At 44.0% G+C, this 17,053-nt stretch overlaps 1 protein-coding gene and 1 long non-coding RNA gene across 2 annotated transcripts in view; one reads left to right on the top strand and one right to left on the bottom strand.

The window, feature by feature from the left end:
- Positions 1-222: 222 nt before the first annotated feature.
- LOC115400362 (uncharacterized) lies at positions 223-17,049 on the top strand. The gene is made up of 3 exons (XR_003932792.1): positions 223-233; positions 4,152-4,155; positions 16,904-17,049. It is a non-coding gene; the product is annotated as an uncharacterized LOC115400362 (long non-coding RNA).
- Positions 9,499-17,053, bottom strand: part of eif4g1b (eukaryotic translation initiation factor 4 gamma, 1b) — a 52,963-nt gene continuing 45,408 nt past the window's right edge. The window contains exons 21-33 of the mRNA XM_030108183.1: positions 15,310-15,612; positions 15,113-15,224; positions 14,903-15,017; positions 14,562-14,809; positions 14,034-14,161; positions 13,774-13,946; positions 13,114-13,239; positions 12,955-13,036; positions 12,747-12,845; positions 12,253-12,387; positions 11,619-11,697; positions 11,400-11,540; positions 9,499-10,872 (exon numbers count right to left, since the gene is read on the bottom strand). Of these exons, the coding sequence (XP_029964043.1) occupies positions 10,688-10,872; positions 11,400-11,540; positions 11,619-11,697; positions 12,253-12,387; positions 12,747-12,845; positions 12,955-13,036; positions 13,114-13,239; positions 13,774-13,946; positions 14,034-14,161; positions 14,562-14,809; positions 14,903-15,017; positions 15,113-15,224; positions 15,310-15,612 (1,926 nt within the window). The 3' untranslated portion in view covers positions 9,499-10,687. The remainder of the gene's footprint in view (positions 10,873-11,399; positions 11,541-11,618; positions 11,698-12,252; positions 12,388-12,746; positions 12,846-12,954; positions 13,037-13,113; positions 13,240-13,773; positions 13,947-14,033; positions 14,162-14,561; positions 14,810-14,902; positions 15,018-15,112; positions 15,225-15,309; positions 15,613-17,053) is intronic.

The following is a 17,053-nucleotide window of genomic DNA, read 5'->3' as shown; positions in this document are numbered from 1 at the left end:
TTGAAAATTGTGAATCAAAGTAGAAAAAGGTGGCACACCATCAAAGCAGCCAACGTCTGTGCTGCTTCATCTTTTATTAAAATATCATTGCTAATGCATCTTGGCCTGAAGCCATCGTCAAAGAATGATGAGTGGTTATGTGGGGGAGACGTAGGACCCTGGACAAAACTCTTTAGCCACAATACTCAACATAAAGTTTTCATTCGGAGTGTTTTTTTAACTAGCTGAAGATGGTTTGAAGCTCCTGTTTGATTCTGACTGAGCAGATATACTCACCACAGACTTTCACTGGTTCAGTTTAGTCTTTTTTTTACTACCCTGAAGAGTTGAAGATTAGTGCTGCGCTCCTGGACAGTATGGTTGTTTACGGGAAAATACTGCTCACAGACATCAGTTCAGCATTGAATGCAGTCATCCCTTCTAAGTAAATCATGAAGCTCGTAAACCTGGACACCTCTGTACTGGACTTTCAGACTAACAGGCTTCATCACATTAGTTTAGTCCAGCACTGCTCCTCCACCATACCATTCGTCGTTCCAACACCGTCACTCCATTTGCAGATGACACTGTGGTGATTGGCTGCCTCATCAAGTGTCTGTTTTGGACTCCATGTGACTCCACAGAGAGTCAACCCCAAGATCATTAGCATATGAAACCGCGGGTGACACGTCCATAGAGTTTAAATATTTGAGGTCCACCATTTAGTTTGCATTGCTATTATTTCTATTATTATCACACCTTGGAGAAATTCCTTTTCTTTACTGCAACTTACTTGGAGTGTACAGCCATTTTAAGCTGAAGGGGCTTTCATTCAGCATCCATGTTCTGTTTTCTTTCTCTTTCGTCTTCCTGAATTGGACGTTTTGTTTGATTCTATTCAATTTGTTTACCCTCGAGGAAAACATGAGATTTCGTGACCAGAACCAAACTTCCTCTGCAGGCTGCCCGGGAGCAGCTGTCTCGGCGCAGCACACTTGATGCGCACAGACGTGTTGTCAGCCGATGCTGCTGGAGAGTCCCGACCACACGTTGTCCTTATCGGTGTGGATCTCAGCAGACAGCAGGTGGGACAACTGCTGCAAGCAGGTCGAACCATCTGCCGTGGCCTTATGATTCAGGACGATGCTTTACTGTGATGTGGGGGAAAATGCAGGTGGTCCTTTGGGAGAAAAAAAAAAAGAAGGCCATGGAGGCAAACTGAGGCACAGCGCAACGGACATCGCACACATCTCAGTCAGTACGAGATCACTCTGAATCTTAGATGTAAAAGTGAATAAGAAAGAAACAAGGACAACGATTTCAAGCTTCAATGGCTGTAGCTCAAGCAGTAGAGGAAATTACAAATGCATTGGACCAAAATAAATACACTGTTGGCATTTTTTTTTTATTTAAGAAAAGCATTTGATACAATCAATCACTCAATCTTAATAAGAAAACTTGAATGTTATGGTATCAGAGGAGTCGCTGGAAACTGGGTAAAAGATTACCTTACCGAAAGAGTTCAATATGTTCAAATGGGAAAATACACATCTGAAAAACGTGTCATTAACAGTGGCATTCCCGAGGGGTCAGTATTGGGTCCTATTTTATTTAACCTCTATATAAATGATATATTTCATGTCTCACAAACATTACAACTAGTTCTCTTTGCCAATGATACAAACATTTTTTATAGTAGTTCAGGTCACAAAGAGCTAGTGGATACAGTAAATGTGGAAATGAACAAAATAAAGAAATGGATGGATTCAAACAAATTGTTATTAAATTTAAACAAAACAAAATTAATGACTTTTGGTAATCGCATAAGCAAACAAGAATTAAAAATCACAATTGACGGAGTAAAAATTTAAAATTTATCTGAGAACAAATTTCTAGGTGTAATTATGGATGGAAAGCCCACATCAGTCACACAAAATCAAAGATAGCCAAGAGCCTCTCGATTCTAAATAAAGCCAAACAATTTCTTGACCACACTGCACTCCGCTTGTTATATTGCTCTTTGGTTCTCCCTTATTTCTCATATTGTGTTGAAGTATGGGGCAACAATTAACAATCTGCAGTTAATCCACTGTTTTTATTGCAAAAAAGGGCAGTGCGGAGAGTTGGCTTTTTAGAACATACACATGATCTTTTCCTTCAGTCTAAATTATCAAAATTTCATGACCTTGTAAAATATTACACAGCAATTCTACTTTTCAAAGCATTCAATAATCAACTACCAAAAAATCTGCAAAAATTATTTGTTCAAAAGAAAACAGTTATAATCTCAGAGGTTATGGAAATTTTATTTTGCCAACTGTCAGAACTACACGTAAAAGTTTTTGTGTTTGTGGGATAAAACTGTGGAATGCTCTGGATTTACAGCAAAGGCTCCGCCAAAACATTCACAAATTCAAGTTCCTACTTAAAGACATGGTCTGGTCAAAATACAGTGAAACTTGTTCTAATTATGGATTGTCAAATTATGTTTCCCTGAATCTGTGACATACTTGGCGCATGATGATTCTTACCATCGTTGGTATGCGTTATCCTTCATTGTTACTGTGCTACCATTGTTGGTATTTTTGTCCTCACTATTGCTGGTATGTATCTGCTGTAATAGTCAAATGTTTCTTTGAGGAACACCATAAGTGTAACTTTTGTCGAAAACCTTTGTGTTCTTTTTCTGAACGAGAATGAATTTTGCATTTGTCTTGTTTTTCTCTATTGTACAGATAAGGAAGTTAATTACTTATATTTAGTTATGTCAGAATTGGGAGACAGGGGTGGGATTCAATAAGTTTTTCTTCTTCCCACTCCTTTTTGAGCAGTAGATGTATCTGACGAACTGGTCGTACTGATGTACTGTATTTTCTTTTCTTGTGAAGACCTGCTCGAAATGAACCAATAAATGAATTAAAGCTGTTTTTGGTGCCTTACAGAGTCCAAGGCCAGTTCTCCATATAAACACCACCAGTGACATGTTAACTGTGGTTGTGGTGCCACATGTGGCTCTAAAGCCCCTCTGCAGTGACTCCCTGAAGCTTTCACTACATTATGTGGAAATAAACATTGTAAAGCAGACAGACTCACTTGCTTTCACTGAAAAGATCCTGGTTTATGCATGTTCAATATGTGCAGAGAATCAAAAAGTTATCTTGACACATGCAAAACATGTCAAACCATTGAAAAATGGCTACAAAAGAGATGATGACTTTTAAAGAAAAAGTGAAAATCACCAAGCAAATTGTAAAAATTTTAAAGAAAACTGTTTTTTTTATTTTTATTTTATTTTTTTTAATTAATTTAACTAATTTCCCCAGAGTCGCAGAGACTCGAGCTGAAATATTGCTGATGCTGCCATGGAAGCTCGCTACCTCGTTGAGCTCAAACTAGCCTCAAAGCCACGCTGTCGGGGTGAGTTTGTAAAAACATGAATAACTCATGCTGTTAGCTTTTCAACTTGAACCCGTGGCCCATAAACTGTGTGAGGAATGTGGGGGTTGACCTTACCACTGCCTCCCGTAAAAGAGATGAAAATAACAAATAAGAAGAAATATTTATCTATAATTTCACAACACTGGTGGTGGCTGGAAATATTCAGACAATGAATCTGTAAATATAATGTGTTTCCATACTTATGTTTGCATTCATTACAGTCTTCCACATAAAGAATCCATTACTATGAGAACATTTTGTGGGTTGAAAAAGAGGTTCTGTGTGTGTGTGTGTGTGTGTGTGTGTGTGTGTGTGTGTGTGTGTGTGTGTGTGTGTGTGTGTGTGTGTGTGTGTGTGTGTGTGTCTTGGGATTTGCTGCTGCTGTGGATGTTGAGTTGGGGGCAGAAAGGTGACCTCAGCTGGGTTTTATCATCGACCTCCAGTGCAAATCCTGCGAGATGAGGAGGTGACAGAGGTGGAGGAGGAAGTGAAGATAAAACGAGGAGAAAAAAAAAACCCAGGCAGCCGAGCTAGAAATTAATGCAGGAAAAGAGATCCTATTGTAAATGCACTCAAATGCACTCAAAACTATTGATTTTACAGCTTCAGCATTCTGCATGCTTGCTATTTCAGCTACAACAGTAAGTTGTAATGTATGCTTTTACATAGTCTCAAGCACTGTTTACATTATATTTTTTTAAAATGAAAATGCATTTTTTTGTTTTTTGTCTTAGAAAAGTTTTGCATTTGCCCAGCAATGTTGTAAAAACCATGTCCATTTACACTGCAAAGACCAAAATCCCTGAAAAGGATGTAGTTAGCATGTTAGGGGGTTTGCAGTGAGGTAAGTCAAAAAAAGGTACAGCATTTCCTGTCATAATTCAGATGGAATTAGAAGTATGAACCAAAGAAAGCAAACCCTGCAACGAACAAAGCGTGTGGCATGACTGGGTTAGAGGGGAGTTAGGGGGGAATAGAAGGGGTCATGCAGCTTATCTGCCCTCAGGTCACAGGATGCAGCCAACTATTACAGGAGAAACTACCGTTTTACTGCACATGTCATGTCCAGCGACAGCAAAGGTGTACGGGGGAGGGGTGAGATGGGGGGGGGTAAGGGGATGGGATGTGTGTGTGTGTGTGTGTGTGTGTGTGTGTGTGTGTGTGTGTGTGTGTGTGTGTGTGTGTGTGTGTGTGTGTGTGTGTGTGTGTGTGCGTGCGGCGGCCTTCAGGGTCACGGTGTCCATGGAAGTGGGTGATGGGTGAACAGTGGCCTTGAGGCTACTGCAGGGAAGGGAGACAAATTCTAATCTTTACATTCTTTTAGGCGTAGGAGACAAAACAATTTCATGTTCCTACCGAAGGTCCATCGGTCTCTCAAATGTTAGCCAGAGGAAAAATTAACTGGTTCTCGGATAGAATCCACCTCACGGTTCAGTTCAGTCCAACAATCATTCCCAACAAAACTGTCTATCTTGCGACTGACTTCGGTGTAGCGGTTAATTTCTCCTTTTGAGCCGCTTGTGGATCAAGGCCGCCTGCTGTTGGGCAACACTATCGGCTGTTATTTTCCAGAAGCACGTCCCGGTGCATTGTCTGATCAGCATCAGAGCCGCCATCATAAATCTGGATATGTGGACGTCTCCAACATCTTCGACAGACAGGGGCGCCAGGCACATGACCGTCCACTTCTCCCATGTGTCAGCCACCTAGCCAGCAGCCAGACTCCCATCCTGGTCAGGCTGGCCCCCCCACATCTCTGCTCCTCATTGAAATAATCTTGTCAATTGCATTGAGAAACCCGTGGACCTCTAAAGAGAGACAAAGGACAAAGGTGCGAGTGGGGAGAACATGATGGAAGGAGAGAAAGACAGGAGAGGAGGAAAAGATGCAACCGCCCGCTTCAAGGGCAAAGGCAGAAGAAGCCATTTTCTTGGAAGCCATTTTCCAAAAAAGTTGAGTCGAGCAAACAGATTTCCAAAACGTTACAAGAGCTTTCCATTTTCACTTGAAAACATTGTCGAGTAAATGGGGCGTCAGACTCTATGGGCAAAAATTGCTGAAATGCTGACGTCGGAACCCCGCCTGTTCTTTAAGCATCAGCAGCAAACATCTTGCTCTACCGCCCTTGTTTTCATCACATCACAACATTTAATGCAGTCAGGTTCCAAAAGATTGTGCTGATAAAGCCCCGGACTCTTTCCAAATGAGACCTCCAGCAAGAGGAGTAGTTGCTGTCTTCTTCATTTCAGAGCTGCTATGAAGCTGCTGCACTGACTGTGTGGGACATACAAGGTGCAATGGCCCCATCTAGTGTGGAAATATCGAGTGTGTCTTCACTTGTGTCGTTTTCAGGAAAGCTGGAAACACACCTTAGCACTCACAGTTGGTTCAAGGTTCTGTCTGTTTTGGCTGCCCTGGGATCTGCCTTTTGGATTATACAGCAATGTTTCATATTCTCTATTAAAGAAAAATGTGTTTTTGCCCTCCATGTGTCAAATGCAGAAGCAATTTGACTCCAAATGGTTAGAAGAGCTACCTTATATTATATAGTAATCTCATTGTAAATTTATTTTCTTCAGATCATGAGGAAGAAACTGAGTTCAGAATGCATTTTGGAGACCCGAGAGCGTACCAAAATATGGCCTGGACTCTGTCATATGATGGGTTTGAATTGAGACTAGTGGGGTGTATTTAGTTTCCCCTGTGAGTGATCCTTTTCTTATGTATTCATGAAGATAGAAAACATAAAACGTCCAGACCCACCAGGCATTGTTTTGTTGAGAGACAAGAGGTCTGCTGAACCCAACGTGCCGACCAAACTGTTTACACAAGCCGCCCGTTCAAGTAGAATAATTTCACTGAAAACCTGTGAGCAAGCCTCGAAACTCTGCTGCACACCTCTCAAAAAGTAAACCTCTGAACATGCTTGAAGCGGCTGGAATTACAGAACTTCACAAAAGAAGGCAGCTGGCCTGGATTTTATAATTCGACGTCTTTTGGATTTACATACCTCGCTCGAGCCACATCTCAGAGAAAGAACTAAATCCCAGAAACGCCTCAGACAGCCCACACATCGCTTCATTAAGCCTTGAGAATCCCTTTGCAGCCCTGAGGAAATACATTACCAGCAGTTTTTCAGGCAGCTTTCAAAAAGCCTTATCTCCAAACCATCAAGCAGGTGGGCAATCTTACAAGAGCGTCTTCCAACCCGAGAGTCTTGAGTGTTGCTCTGAGGTATATTTAGGTGTTGGAAGTGGTCAGAACCGCTGTATTCATCAGACTCACACCAGAAGACACTCTTTATCAGAAAGAGTCTTTCAAGGGAAATGCAGTGTCAGATGTGTTGGAAGGATTGTACTTTCATGGAATTAGGGATACTGACAATACCCTGTCCGAACACACACGGAGGGATTACATGTGAAACGACTCCCCTGCAGGTGACGCAACAGGGTCCCGCTGACGGTGGCAGCGTGGCCCAGTGAAGGCAGGTTGAAGATAAGACGACTCCCCCGACTCCCCCAGCCCACCCCCTTCGCCAGAGGTGAAGCGGTTTGTTGGAGCAGGTCTCGTAACAAGCGAGATAAGCCGATACAGGCGGCTGAAAGCGAGGGCTTCGTTCAGGGTGGGGTTACCCTGAGGTTGGATTACAACACACAAGCTGCTGTGCGGCCTGCAGTGGAGTCCACAATGACCCACATAGAAATCTGACTGGCATTTGTTCTCTTTTGGAGCCACACGTTCAATTCCGAGCTGGTTGTGGGTGAAGCAGAGGAACCAAAACCTCTCTACACCAAGTACTGTCAGTCACAAGAAGTGGAACCCGAGTCGAGTTATGGTTAACTTTTTATGCTGATAGCAGTTCCTTAAACATCTGAACCCTTCATTGCGGATGGAAGCTGATTTAAGCTATTTCTACAGTCATTAAAATCTTCAGAGGATCGTTTGAACGTGGTTCAAAACACAAACACCATTCAGATGACTAAGTGCAGCGTGTTGAAATGTGTAAATCAGCACTATGTTTGGAACAAAGTGACAGGTTTGATTCTCCTGAATGGAAACCTTCCCAGAAGGAAAACACTGCAGGATCTGCTAAGTGTTTCTTGGATGTTGGTCAAAGTGAAACTCAGCCAGCTGGAAGCGTGATCCTCGCTTTGTGGAGTTCCCCAAAAAGTCCAGTAACGCAAGTTCAGTTGAGTGTGTGAAGCAACCAGCAGGTCAGAAACACACGGATGACATAACGGACGCCTCGCCTGCAGGCTCAGCTAACCGTTATGTAACGTCCCCCCCACCACCGAACGCAGCCCGAGGCGTCAAACGCCTATCTCCACTCGGCTAATGAGGATCAGGCCCCGACAAACTGATACGTGTCAGCAGCGGCGGCCCGTCTGACCTTTAAACTGTAACTGGCTAGTAAGAATGACAAACTTAATCAGGATCACATTTCAGACTTTTAGGAAAATAACTTCCCTTCGCCTTGGCTCAGTGGCCACATTCAGCCCAGCTTTATCGAGTAGACTGGTCCAGTAAAATGATGCAGAAATTACAGGGGAAAAAAAAAAAAAAATAAAAATCTACAATCTGGTGCAAAATAGATGAAGCCATGTGGCATTCTGCAGCCTTGAACAGGCACGCTTAATTTAAACTTCCCACAGCTTCGATGCTAATTCACAAGGTTGCTTTCAATGCTGCATCACTGGACTCAGTCCGTGCTGTTAGTCTGCTACTCTCACTAAAAGGATGCGATCCACTGTTAATAAATCAGAAACATCAGTGGTTTTCATTGAAAAATCAAAGCTGATGTCATCTTCGTAATTCCGCAGATTTTAGAGAGCTGGTTTTGACTCGGAATTGAAAAAACCCCCAACTTTTATCTTAATATTAACACCTCATGTCTGGAATAACTGCGCCCCACTGTATTCAGTGGATGGAGCTAACCCAAGGATTTGGGTTATTAGTGACACCTGTCAAAGAAAAACAACATTCAAGGAGTATAAGGTGTATAAATCACAGTTAAATAAACTTCTTTATAGAAGTCACATTATCAGTTGAATGGCTAAAGCGTGACCGATAGTCCAGAATATACGGTACATATTATGTCAGGTGAGGAAGTGAAACAGGTCATGTCTTCATGTTAATCAGTGATTTTAGCAGTGTTACAAGTTTATTACCTGCTACACCGTCACAACAGTAACAGCGGAACGTCAATTGAGGGTCGGGCCATTTTTGGTCACATTTACGATCAAAGTAGGATCAACCTCTTATTTCACGGGGCTCATACAGCTCGGGTTCATGTTAATTTTGCCAGTAGAATGAGCTCAAAAAATAACATTTAATACCACAAACTAGCTAAAACACATTACTTTAGCACAAAGGGTGCGTTAAAAAAAGACTACTGGTACATCCTGATAATATTCTCATTTAATATTGTTTCCACAAAAACTATCAGGAATTTCATATTTTGGGGGAGGAGAGTATAACTGGAGTTGGGAAATCTGCCTTTGTAAATTATGACTCATATTTTCACAGTTATGGCTTTTTCCATCACAGCATTAGGGTGCACTGATGATCTCTTGGCTTGTCAGCATTGTTTTTTCTCTAGTTCATTGTTCGATTAACATATTCTATCACCAAAACAATCAAACTCCAATCGACAAATTCCAAACTAAAATGTCTTCCATAGTGATATGATCTTTCAACTGTCACCATTGCAACCTGTATATCAATGTTTTTTTAACCTGAACCTTCCACTTTCTCAAACCTAACCAGGTTGTTTTGACGTCTGTATTCTGTCCAAGCCTCACTCCTACGATTGCGATCAAAGTTCCCGTACCCTATCAAGTAAATTAAAAGATCCAACACTGGCAGCTCCAGGCATGTGAAGAGAGGGAGCCAGACGTTCTCAACGGTCAAAACTCATCTCGTAATAAAACGCAGAAAACAAAAAATTGTCTCAAACGAGCATCCGGCATCACAGAGGAGAAGGCCAATCCTGACGTACTTGCTTTTATTTTGCAACGATCTTTATTATCTCTTCCAGTTCTGGATGTGAAAAGAGGCATTAGTTTTCTTTAATTAAATATCTTTTTTTTTAATAAAGTAAAGCAAAAAAGTATTTACACATTTTCAATTGAACTGTAATCAACAACTCGGGAGGGATAATTACAAGCACCTTCTGCCAGCTGAGGAGAGCAAAATATAAATACAGGGGGGTGAACTCTTGTTTCAGAGGTGGGGAATATTAGCATCATTTCTTTGGGAGGAAAAAAAAAACAACTATTCGTTCAGGTATGTACACAACTCTCCTGAAGTATTTCCACTCATGGAAGCGACAACAACAACAACAAAAAAAGGCCTTAGGATTTCGTACTGTTAAACTTCGTTTTTCATTAAAGTGGATTTTTTTCTTCTTCTTCAAGTTTCAATAGTGATACTTTCTCTTTAATAAAATCCAGGCGGAAGCTGCAGCCGCGCTCTGCTTTCCTCCGTCTTAGTGTTCGAAGCAGTGTTAAACATGGGGGGGGGCAGAGAGAGGGGGCGGGGTCACTGCCCGCTACCCCGGTGCCCCCCCCCCCGCCCCGCCATCGGCAGACTCAGTTCACTGCATCCCGTCCTCATCGTCCATCCTGGACCCTGTCCCCCGTCTCTCCTCAGTGAGGCCGTCCTCCTCGGGCGCCGGGCTGAGGCCGCGCTCTCTTTATAGTTTTTTTTCTATTTTATTATAAAACACGCACTCCACGCATCACCCAACCGGGAGGTGGGGAGGGAAACACTGGAAAACCAAAAAGCTCTGCGTCGTGTAGAAGCAGCTCCGCACACGAGGCCGCGCCGAATAATAAAGGGTGAATTCCTCCAAAAATATAGATGTGAACAGAAGAGTTTTTTTTTTCCGTCTTCTACAGATCTGTCATTAAGCAAAAATGTCTTGAAGAGTGTTGCCGTGGCGAGAGGAAGAAAAAAAAACAAACAATAAAAGCCAACTGAAAAGAAAATACTGAAGAAAGCCAGCATTAACAGTGTCTCCCACGGCTCGGCGTCCTCTCTCTTAAATCTACTCTGTTGATTATTCAGTTCAAAAAAAGACATTCGGTTTGCGCAAGAAAAACAAAAAAACAAAAAACAAACAAAAAAAAAAAAAAAGATCGAACGTTCGATCCATAATACAATCTCTCCCAGTTGAAGAATTTTTTTTTCTTAATTTTTTTCTTTTCTTTTCTGTTTATGCAGAAGGATTTCTCAGATTCAGGCTGCATCTGAATCGTCCCAGCTTCTTTTAGCTGTTGTTGTCCGACTCGTCCTCTGCCTCGCGGAGCCACGTGAAGAAGGCGGTGACGGACTTGAGGGCCACGCCCTTCCCCTGCTGCTCGGCCAGGTCTTTGCTGGACTCCCACTTGTAGAAGGCCTCCTCTTTGATCACGTCCTCGTCGTAGAGCGTGTCGAAGAACATCCGCAGCAGATCTGACGGTGGAACGGAAAGACGGAGACACCTCTGAGGTTACACATCGCAGAGAAGGTTTAACTACAATAAGACGAGTAGAGGTATTGAAATATCACAGCACAGCTTGAATTCAGCGGCTGTGATTTTGTGATGTAACTTCATCTGGAGTTTATTTGAGAGGAACAGTGTGTTTGTGTTCCCATGTGGAGCAAATTACACTAAAGATCACTTCAACGCGACTCAGTCGATCATTGATACAAACATTTAAACAGATGCAGACATAATAAAGACACTTAAAAATACACTGGATGACTTTATGGAACTTTCAGAAATACTGTCTAATTATTGGGTCTAAAATCTGACTCAGTTTCAGTCAGATGTGACAATAAAACCTAAAACAACACTTTAGATTTGAAGCAGAAACCTGGAAAACACTGGGAAAAAAACTCTTCCAGTGATAGAAAACTATCCTGACATGTCTGCTCGGTGCAGGTGCCTCAGAAAGAAGAGATCAGAGAGGAAGTGTGAGGCTGAGTGAGCTGCTTACTGGCGGGCTGCTCCATCTCCACCATGAGGGCCTGCAGGGCGTACAGAGCCTGCAGCTCCTTCTGCTCGTCCTTCAGGTATCTCTGCAGCAGCGCGGCTCTCTGCTTGATCAGATCACTGTCCACCTTGTACGGGTTATCACCTGCCGGGGGAAAGTGGGCTTTCTGAGTCAGAGCGAATTTCTCTGAATCGAAATCCTCCTGGTGGAGAGTCGACTCACAGATGATGGCAGACTGGCAGACGCAGGTCATCAGAACTCTGACGAACATGTTGGAGGTCTGCTGCTCATCCAGGTTAACCTGCGCAGAAACACACGAGAGCACAATGGGAATCAAACGGTGACGAATGAAGAATGATGTTCCTAATTCCCCATTTATAATCAAGTTTTTTTTCTAATAATTAATTATTACAATGAGTTTAAAGAAGCAGTTAGTGTTAAATGGACACCCAAAACGGAACAAAAGCGTTCTGTTCTCACTTGAAACCACTGATATGAGCAACGGTTTGTACACATTTGAATTCAAACCCGAATTTCTGTTTAAAAACTGCAAAGTTTTAATTTCTTATTGTCAGAGTGGTGCTTCAATGCTTCAGAACTGGAGTTTTCAGAGGTGTCGATCATAAAAACAAGCATGTGAAAGACTCACTTCATCACTTTAACTACAGTATAAAACTTGGCTGTTTGTTTCTTGTGGCCCTCACACACTCGAGTACAGTTTAATATTTCAGAGTAAATTAACCAAGTATCTAGTTTTCCCTTGTTCAGAGGCTCCATTGAAAAGTTGAGCTAGCGAATGCTTCAAAAAGTGAATTGCTACAAGAAAAGTCCCGATCTGAATCACACTAAGACGAACCTCCACCCAGTCAAAGATCCTCTGGTTGTCGGCCTTCTCCTGGAGGAGACTCTCCAGCTGTTTGCTCAGCTCCGCGGCGCTCAGCTCCTTCGTTGGACTTTTCTCCGACTCGTTGTCCAGTGTGAAGTCCACATTCTGTAAAAACAGAGCATGAGCAGCGCCGTCAGCTCCTGTGACGATCCGGGCATCAGTCCTACTTCATCACTTGAAGTTGTTTTCAATGTCTCTGCTTAAAGTTCAAAACTAAAAAAAAATAATATACGAATGAACTGCTGGGGTTAAAAATGTTATTTTACACTTCAGTGTTTCCAGTTTGATTGTATATTTCTGGACTCTGAGGCTACTTGTGCTGCAACAAATTCCAGGTTGAATGAACCTGAACATCATCAGAATGCATTCACACTCTGTTGGAAATTATTTTGCCATAATTTCATGAGATCCAACTGTGAAACGAATCTGAATCTCCTGCAGTGAATAAATTACTTTCTACTCACGTTTTCTGTCACAAACTTGTTGACGTCGACGTCCTCGGGGAGGAAGTCTTTCCACCGGAGGCCCGCCTCCCTCCACATCGTCCCCGCCTTTTTATGGCTCTGATTAGAGAGACAGAGAGATGACTGAAGGAACGCAGCGTCTGCACATCATCAGCAGCTTCAGTTCTCACTGGAACATCAGACGATCAGCTCTGGAAGCAGCTCTCACCATTCCCTTGCAGAGTAAGTTGAGGATGTGGACCAGCAGCACTCCAGCTTTGCCCAGAGGGATCAAAGGCTTTGAAATCTCCCTGCAGACCGAAGAGCTCAGCATGAGTTCAGCTCAAACCGGCGTAAAAGTCTCCTTCAAGCGCTGCCAGGAACTGACCTGAATAGTTGTCCCATGGGGATGCCCCCCTCCTGCAGCATGGGAGCGGTCAGCTCGGCCAGGTAGAGCCAAATGTGGGGGATGTCTATGGCCATGTCTTCAGCCACCTCCATGATCTCCTGGAGCCTGAGCGCACAAAGAGGAAGCGGAAGCAGCTGCCATTAGAGCGAATTTAAAGGTTTACGGAGGAGGAGGAGGAGGAGGAGGAGGAATCAGGCTTTAAAAATAGCTCTTTGGGAAGTTTTACCAAACTGAAATCAAACCAAATTTGGCTGTTAAGAAAAGAGCCTCACATAAAATGTTAATGACGCTGAATTACTACAGTTTGTGAATAACAAAAGCTACAAACAATACTGTGATAAAACTTGATATGTATGGGAATATAATAGGAATTTAACTGATTCAATTAACTCTATGTGAGAGAGCTGGGCATCAACTGTGCTTACAGCAAAACAGACTTGCTTCGTTGCTACTTCAAGGATACTAATCACACCAAAAGCACCACTTTTCAATGATGGCGCATGTCTGGGTCCTGAGATGTGAATTCAGCTGCCTTTGAAACGAAGACGTAAATATAAAGAAATGCCAGGTGGCAGTGATGTAATCCATCTTCAGTCCTTCCAGAGAGTAATTCGAGAGAGGCGGGCCCTCTGCACTGACCCTTTGTAGTACTGCGGCGTGGGCAGGATGCTGGCCTTGAGGAGCTGGTGCAGCAGAATCCCCATGTGCTCCCGGGCGATGGTGCTGCGCTCCAGCGTCGACTCCAGCCCGTTCCGCACAAACACGAAGAGCAGCTCCGTGCTGTTCATCTCCTGCACGCACTGCAGAGCTTCCTGCAAGGAGAACCAGACGGTCGTGAAGCATCGAGCGTCTTTACAGAGCGTCTCAGTTCAGTGAGCGATTAGCCGGCCACGGTTTACCTTCATGTCATTAATGTGGAGGTACTCCTCGATGATGGCTGTGGACTTCTTGTCCATCTCTTCCTCGGACAAGGCCGGCTTGGTGGGGGTGGGGGGAGGAGGAGGCGTGGCGACCGTCTCCCGTTTCACTGTTCACAGAAAGAAAAACTTTGAGTCAAATGAAAAGGACCTAAACTAAACCCAAATTCATTGAAATAATACTGAAACTCTCAAAGGTACGTGTACTGCTCTCTGTGTGTTACTGCCACAGTGTTAACATAGATTAAACAGTCAGCCAAACTCTTATGAGAGCCAGGAAAACGAGCAGCCTTTGCTCCTTTAATGACTTCGTGCAGGTGAGTCACTGAGTCAAACAGTGAAACTACAGAAAAAAGGAAAGAAATAAAAAGATACAAATTCTTGTGATCCATCTGAACATCACAGACACACAAAGAGTCCTGTTAAGAAATATCCTAAAAAAAAAAAAAAAGAAAACAAAAGAAAAAAAAAGACAAGAATGATTCAGATTCCTCTCTGCTCTCCACCCACCATTCTCTTTGCTCCTGGCCCGCTCTCGGCTGCCTCGGTCGTCGGTCATGCTCGCCACTCGGCGGACGGGATCGACCGAGCCGCGCTGCTCCCGCTCGCGGCTCCGCTCCTCGTTCTCCCGGCTGAAGCTGCGCTTGGTGACCTGGAGTCGGTTTCGGTCCCGGTCGTCCCGCCGCTCGAAGCGGTCGCCTCCTCCTCCGCGGTCCGGGCGTTCGAAGCGGTCGCCGCGCTCTCGACTCGAGCTGTTTCTGGAGTCAGACGGCAGCAGCGCGGGGTTAGAAGAACAGACGGGCACGGTGTCGGTGCGGTTTGTTTAGTCGGGGGAGCTGGCCGTCGCTCACCTCTGAGGAACTCTTCTGTCTGAGTCCATCGAGGAGCCCGGAGAGGACGACGGCTGCTGCAAGGCTGAGAATCTGTTCAGTGTGCTGGCGGCTGGACGGCTGCCTGAATCCGAGCCTGAGGGAGGGAAAAAAAACCCAGCATGACGAGGTGAGCTTCACATGATGACATTTTAATTTCATGAAGAAAAACATGAGAGGAGAACAACCTACCAGAATCTGCAGGTTTGGCACTGGTGCCACCGCTGCTGCCCTTACCCCAGCTGCCCCATGTGCCCTTACCTCCGGGGGCCAGCAGCTGATTACTGAAGTCAAGAACAGGAGTCTGGGAACAGAAGACGCTTCGTAAAGTTTTATGCATTTGATGCTTTGGTCAAACAGACTCATCTGGAAATGCTTCCTTCTCCTACCTTGGTGATTTTGCTAAGGCGAGAGGCGTCGATGGGTCGGTTCTTGGAGATGGGCACTGTGTTCCAGCCTTCGTCCTGGGGAGGGGCACCGCGGCCCTCCCCGCGGCCCTGGTTGTGAGGTCCCCCGCGACCGCCGGGGCCTCCCCCGCCGCTCATCCGGCCCGGGCCTCCGCCGGACTCCTTCTTGGAGATGAGCGCCTGCTGGACCTTCATTTGCTCCCTGTGCTCCTCCAGCTCGGCGTCTTTGTGGATCTGGTCGATGGTCTTCGGACCCTGGTCGCCTCTCCGGGGCACCCAGTTGTTCTGAGGGGGAGCAGAGAAGGTGATCAACACTATTGCGACAAATCCATCTTATTTTTTTGTTATGATTTACAGATTTTATCTTAAACACGTCTCAAAAAATGAAATCATGATTAAGAATTCTCCATCCACACCATCAGTTTTTAATAATGAGATAGTTCAGAGTTAAACTATATTATATAATAAACAGTGAATATAAAAAGTCTACACACCCCTGTTGAAATCCAAGGTTTTTGTGATGTAAAAAAATAACAGCAAGAAAAGTAATTTTACAACTTTTTCCACCTTTAATGTGACCTATAACCTTCATAACGCAATTGAACAAACAAGCAGATGTCTTTCAAGGAGGTGAAGTAAAAATAAAAAACAGATAATGTGGTTGCATAAGTGTGCACACCCTTTTATAACTGTTGATGTGACAGTGCTCAGAATTAACCAATTACATTCAAACTCGGGTTAAACTGGAGTGAGTACACACCTGCCACCAGTTAAAGTGTCTCTGATCAACCCCAAATAAAGTTCAGCTGGTCTAGTAGGTTTTTCCTGACAGTTTTGTAGCAACATCTTCCAGCACAAGCCACGGCCCGCAGAGAGCTTCCAAAGCATCAGAGGGATCTCATTATTTAAAGATATAAGTCAGATGAAGGCTACAAAAGAATTTCCATGGGATTAAACATACCATGGAACACAGTGAAGACCGGCATCAAGTGGAGAAAATATGGCACAACAGTGACATTACCAAGATGATATCCGTCCAAAATTGATGATAAGTCGAGAAGAAAACTTGTCAGGGCGGCTGCCCTGCCCAACAGCAACACTGAAGAAGCTGCAGGAATTTCTGGAAGTACTGGCTGTGTCATACATGTGACAACAATCTCCTATCTTCTTCATATGTCTGGGCTACGGGGTAGGGTGGCAAGACGGAAGCCTTATCTTACAAAGCCAAACATCCGAGCCTGGTATCATTTTGCAAGAAGACATCTGAAATCTCCCAAACACATGCAGGAAAATTTGTTATAGTCTATGAAACCAAGGTTGCACTTTTTGGACATAAATCCAAAAGGTACATTCGGTACATCACCAAAATAACACCATACCTACAGTGAAGCATGGTGGTGGCAGCATCATGCTTTGGGGCTGTTTTTCTTCAGCTGGAACTGGAACGTCAGTCAGGGTGGATGGAATTATGAACAGTTCAAAATACCAGTCGGTGTTGGCACAAGACCTTCGGCCTTCTGTTAGAAAACTGAAGATGAAGAGGAACTTCATCTTTCAGCACGACAATGACCCAAAGCACACATCAAAATCTAAAGAATGGCTTCACCGGAACAAGATGAAGGCTTTGGAACGGCCCAGCCAGAGTCCAGACCTCACTCCCATTGAACACCCGTGGGGTGATCTGAAGAAGGCTGAGCACAGGAGATGCCCTCGCAATCTGTCATAT

Source organism: Salarias fasciatus, chromosome 14 (genome assembly GCF_902148845.1).
Source record: "Salarias fasciatus chromosome 14, fSalaFa1.1, whole genome shotgun sequence".
NCBI classification, from domain to species: domain Eukaryota; kingdom Metazoa; phylum Chordata; class Actinopteri; order Blenniiformes; family Blenniidae; genus Salarias; species Salarias fasciatus.
Note: the sequence above shows the minus strand (reverse complement) of the source record. Positions and strands in the feature narration are given on the sequence as shown.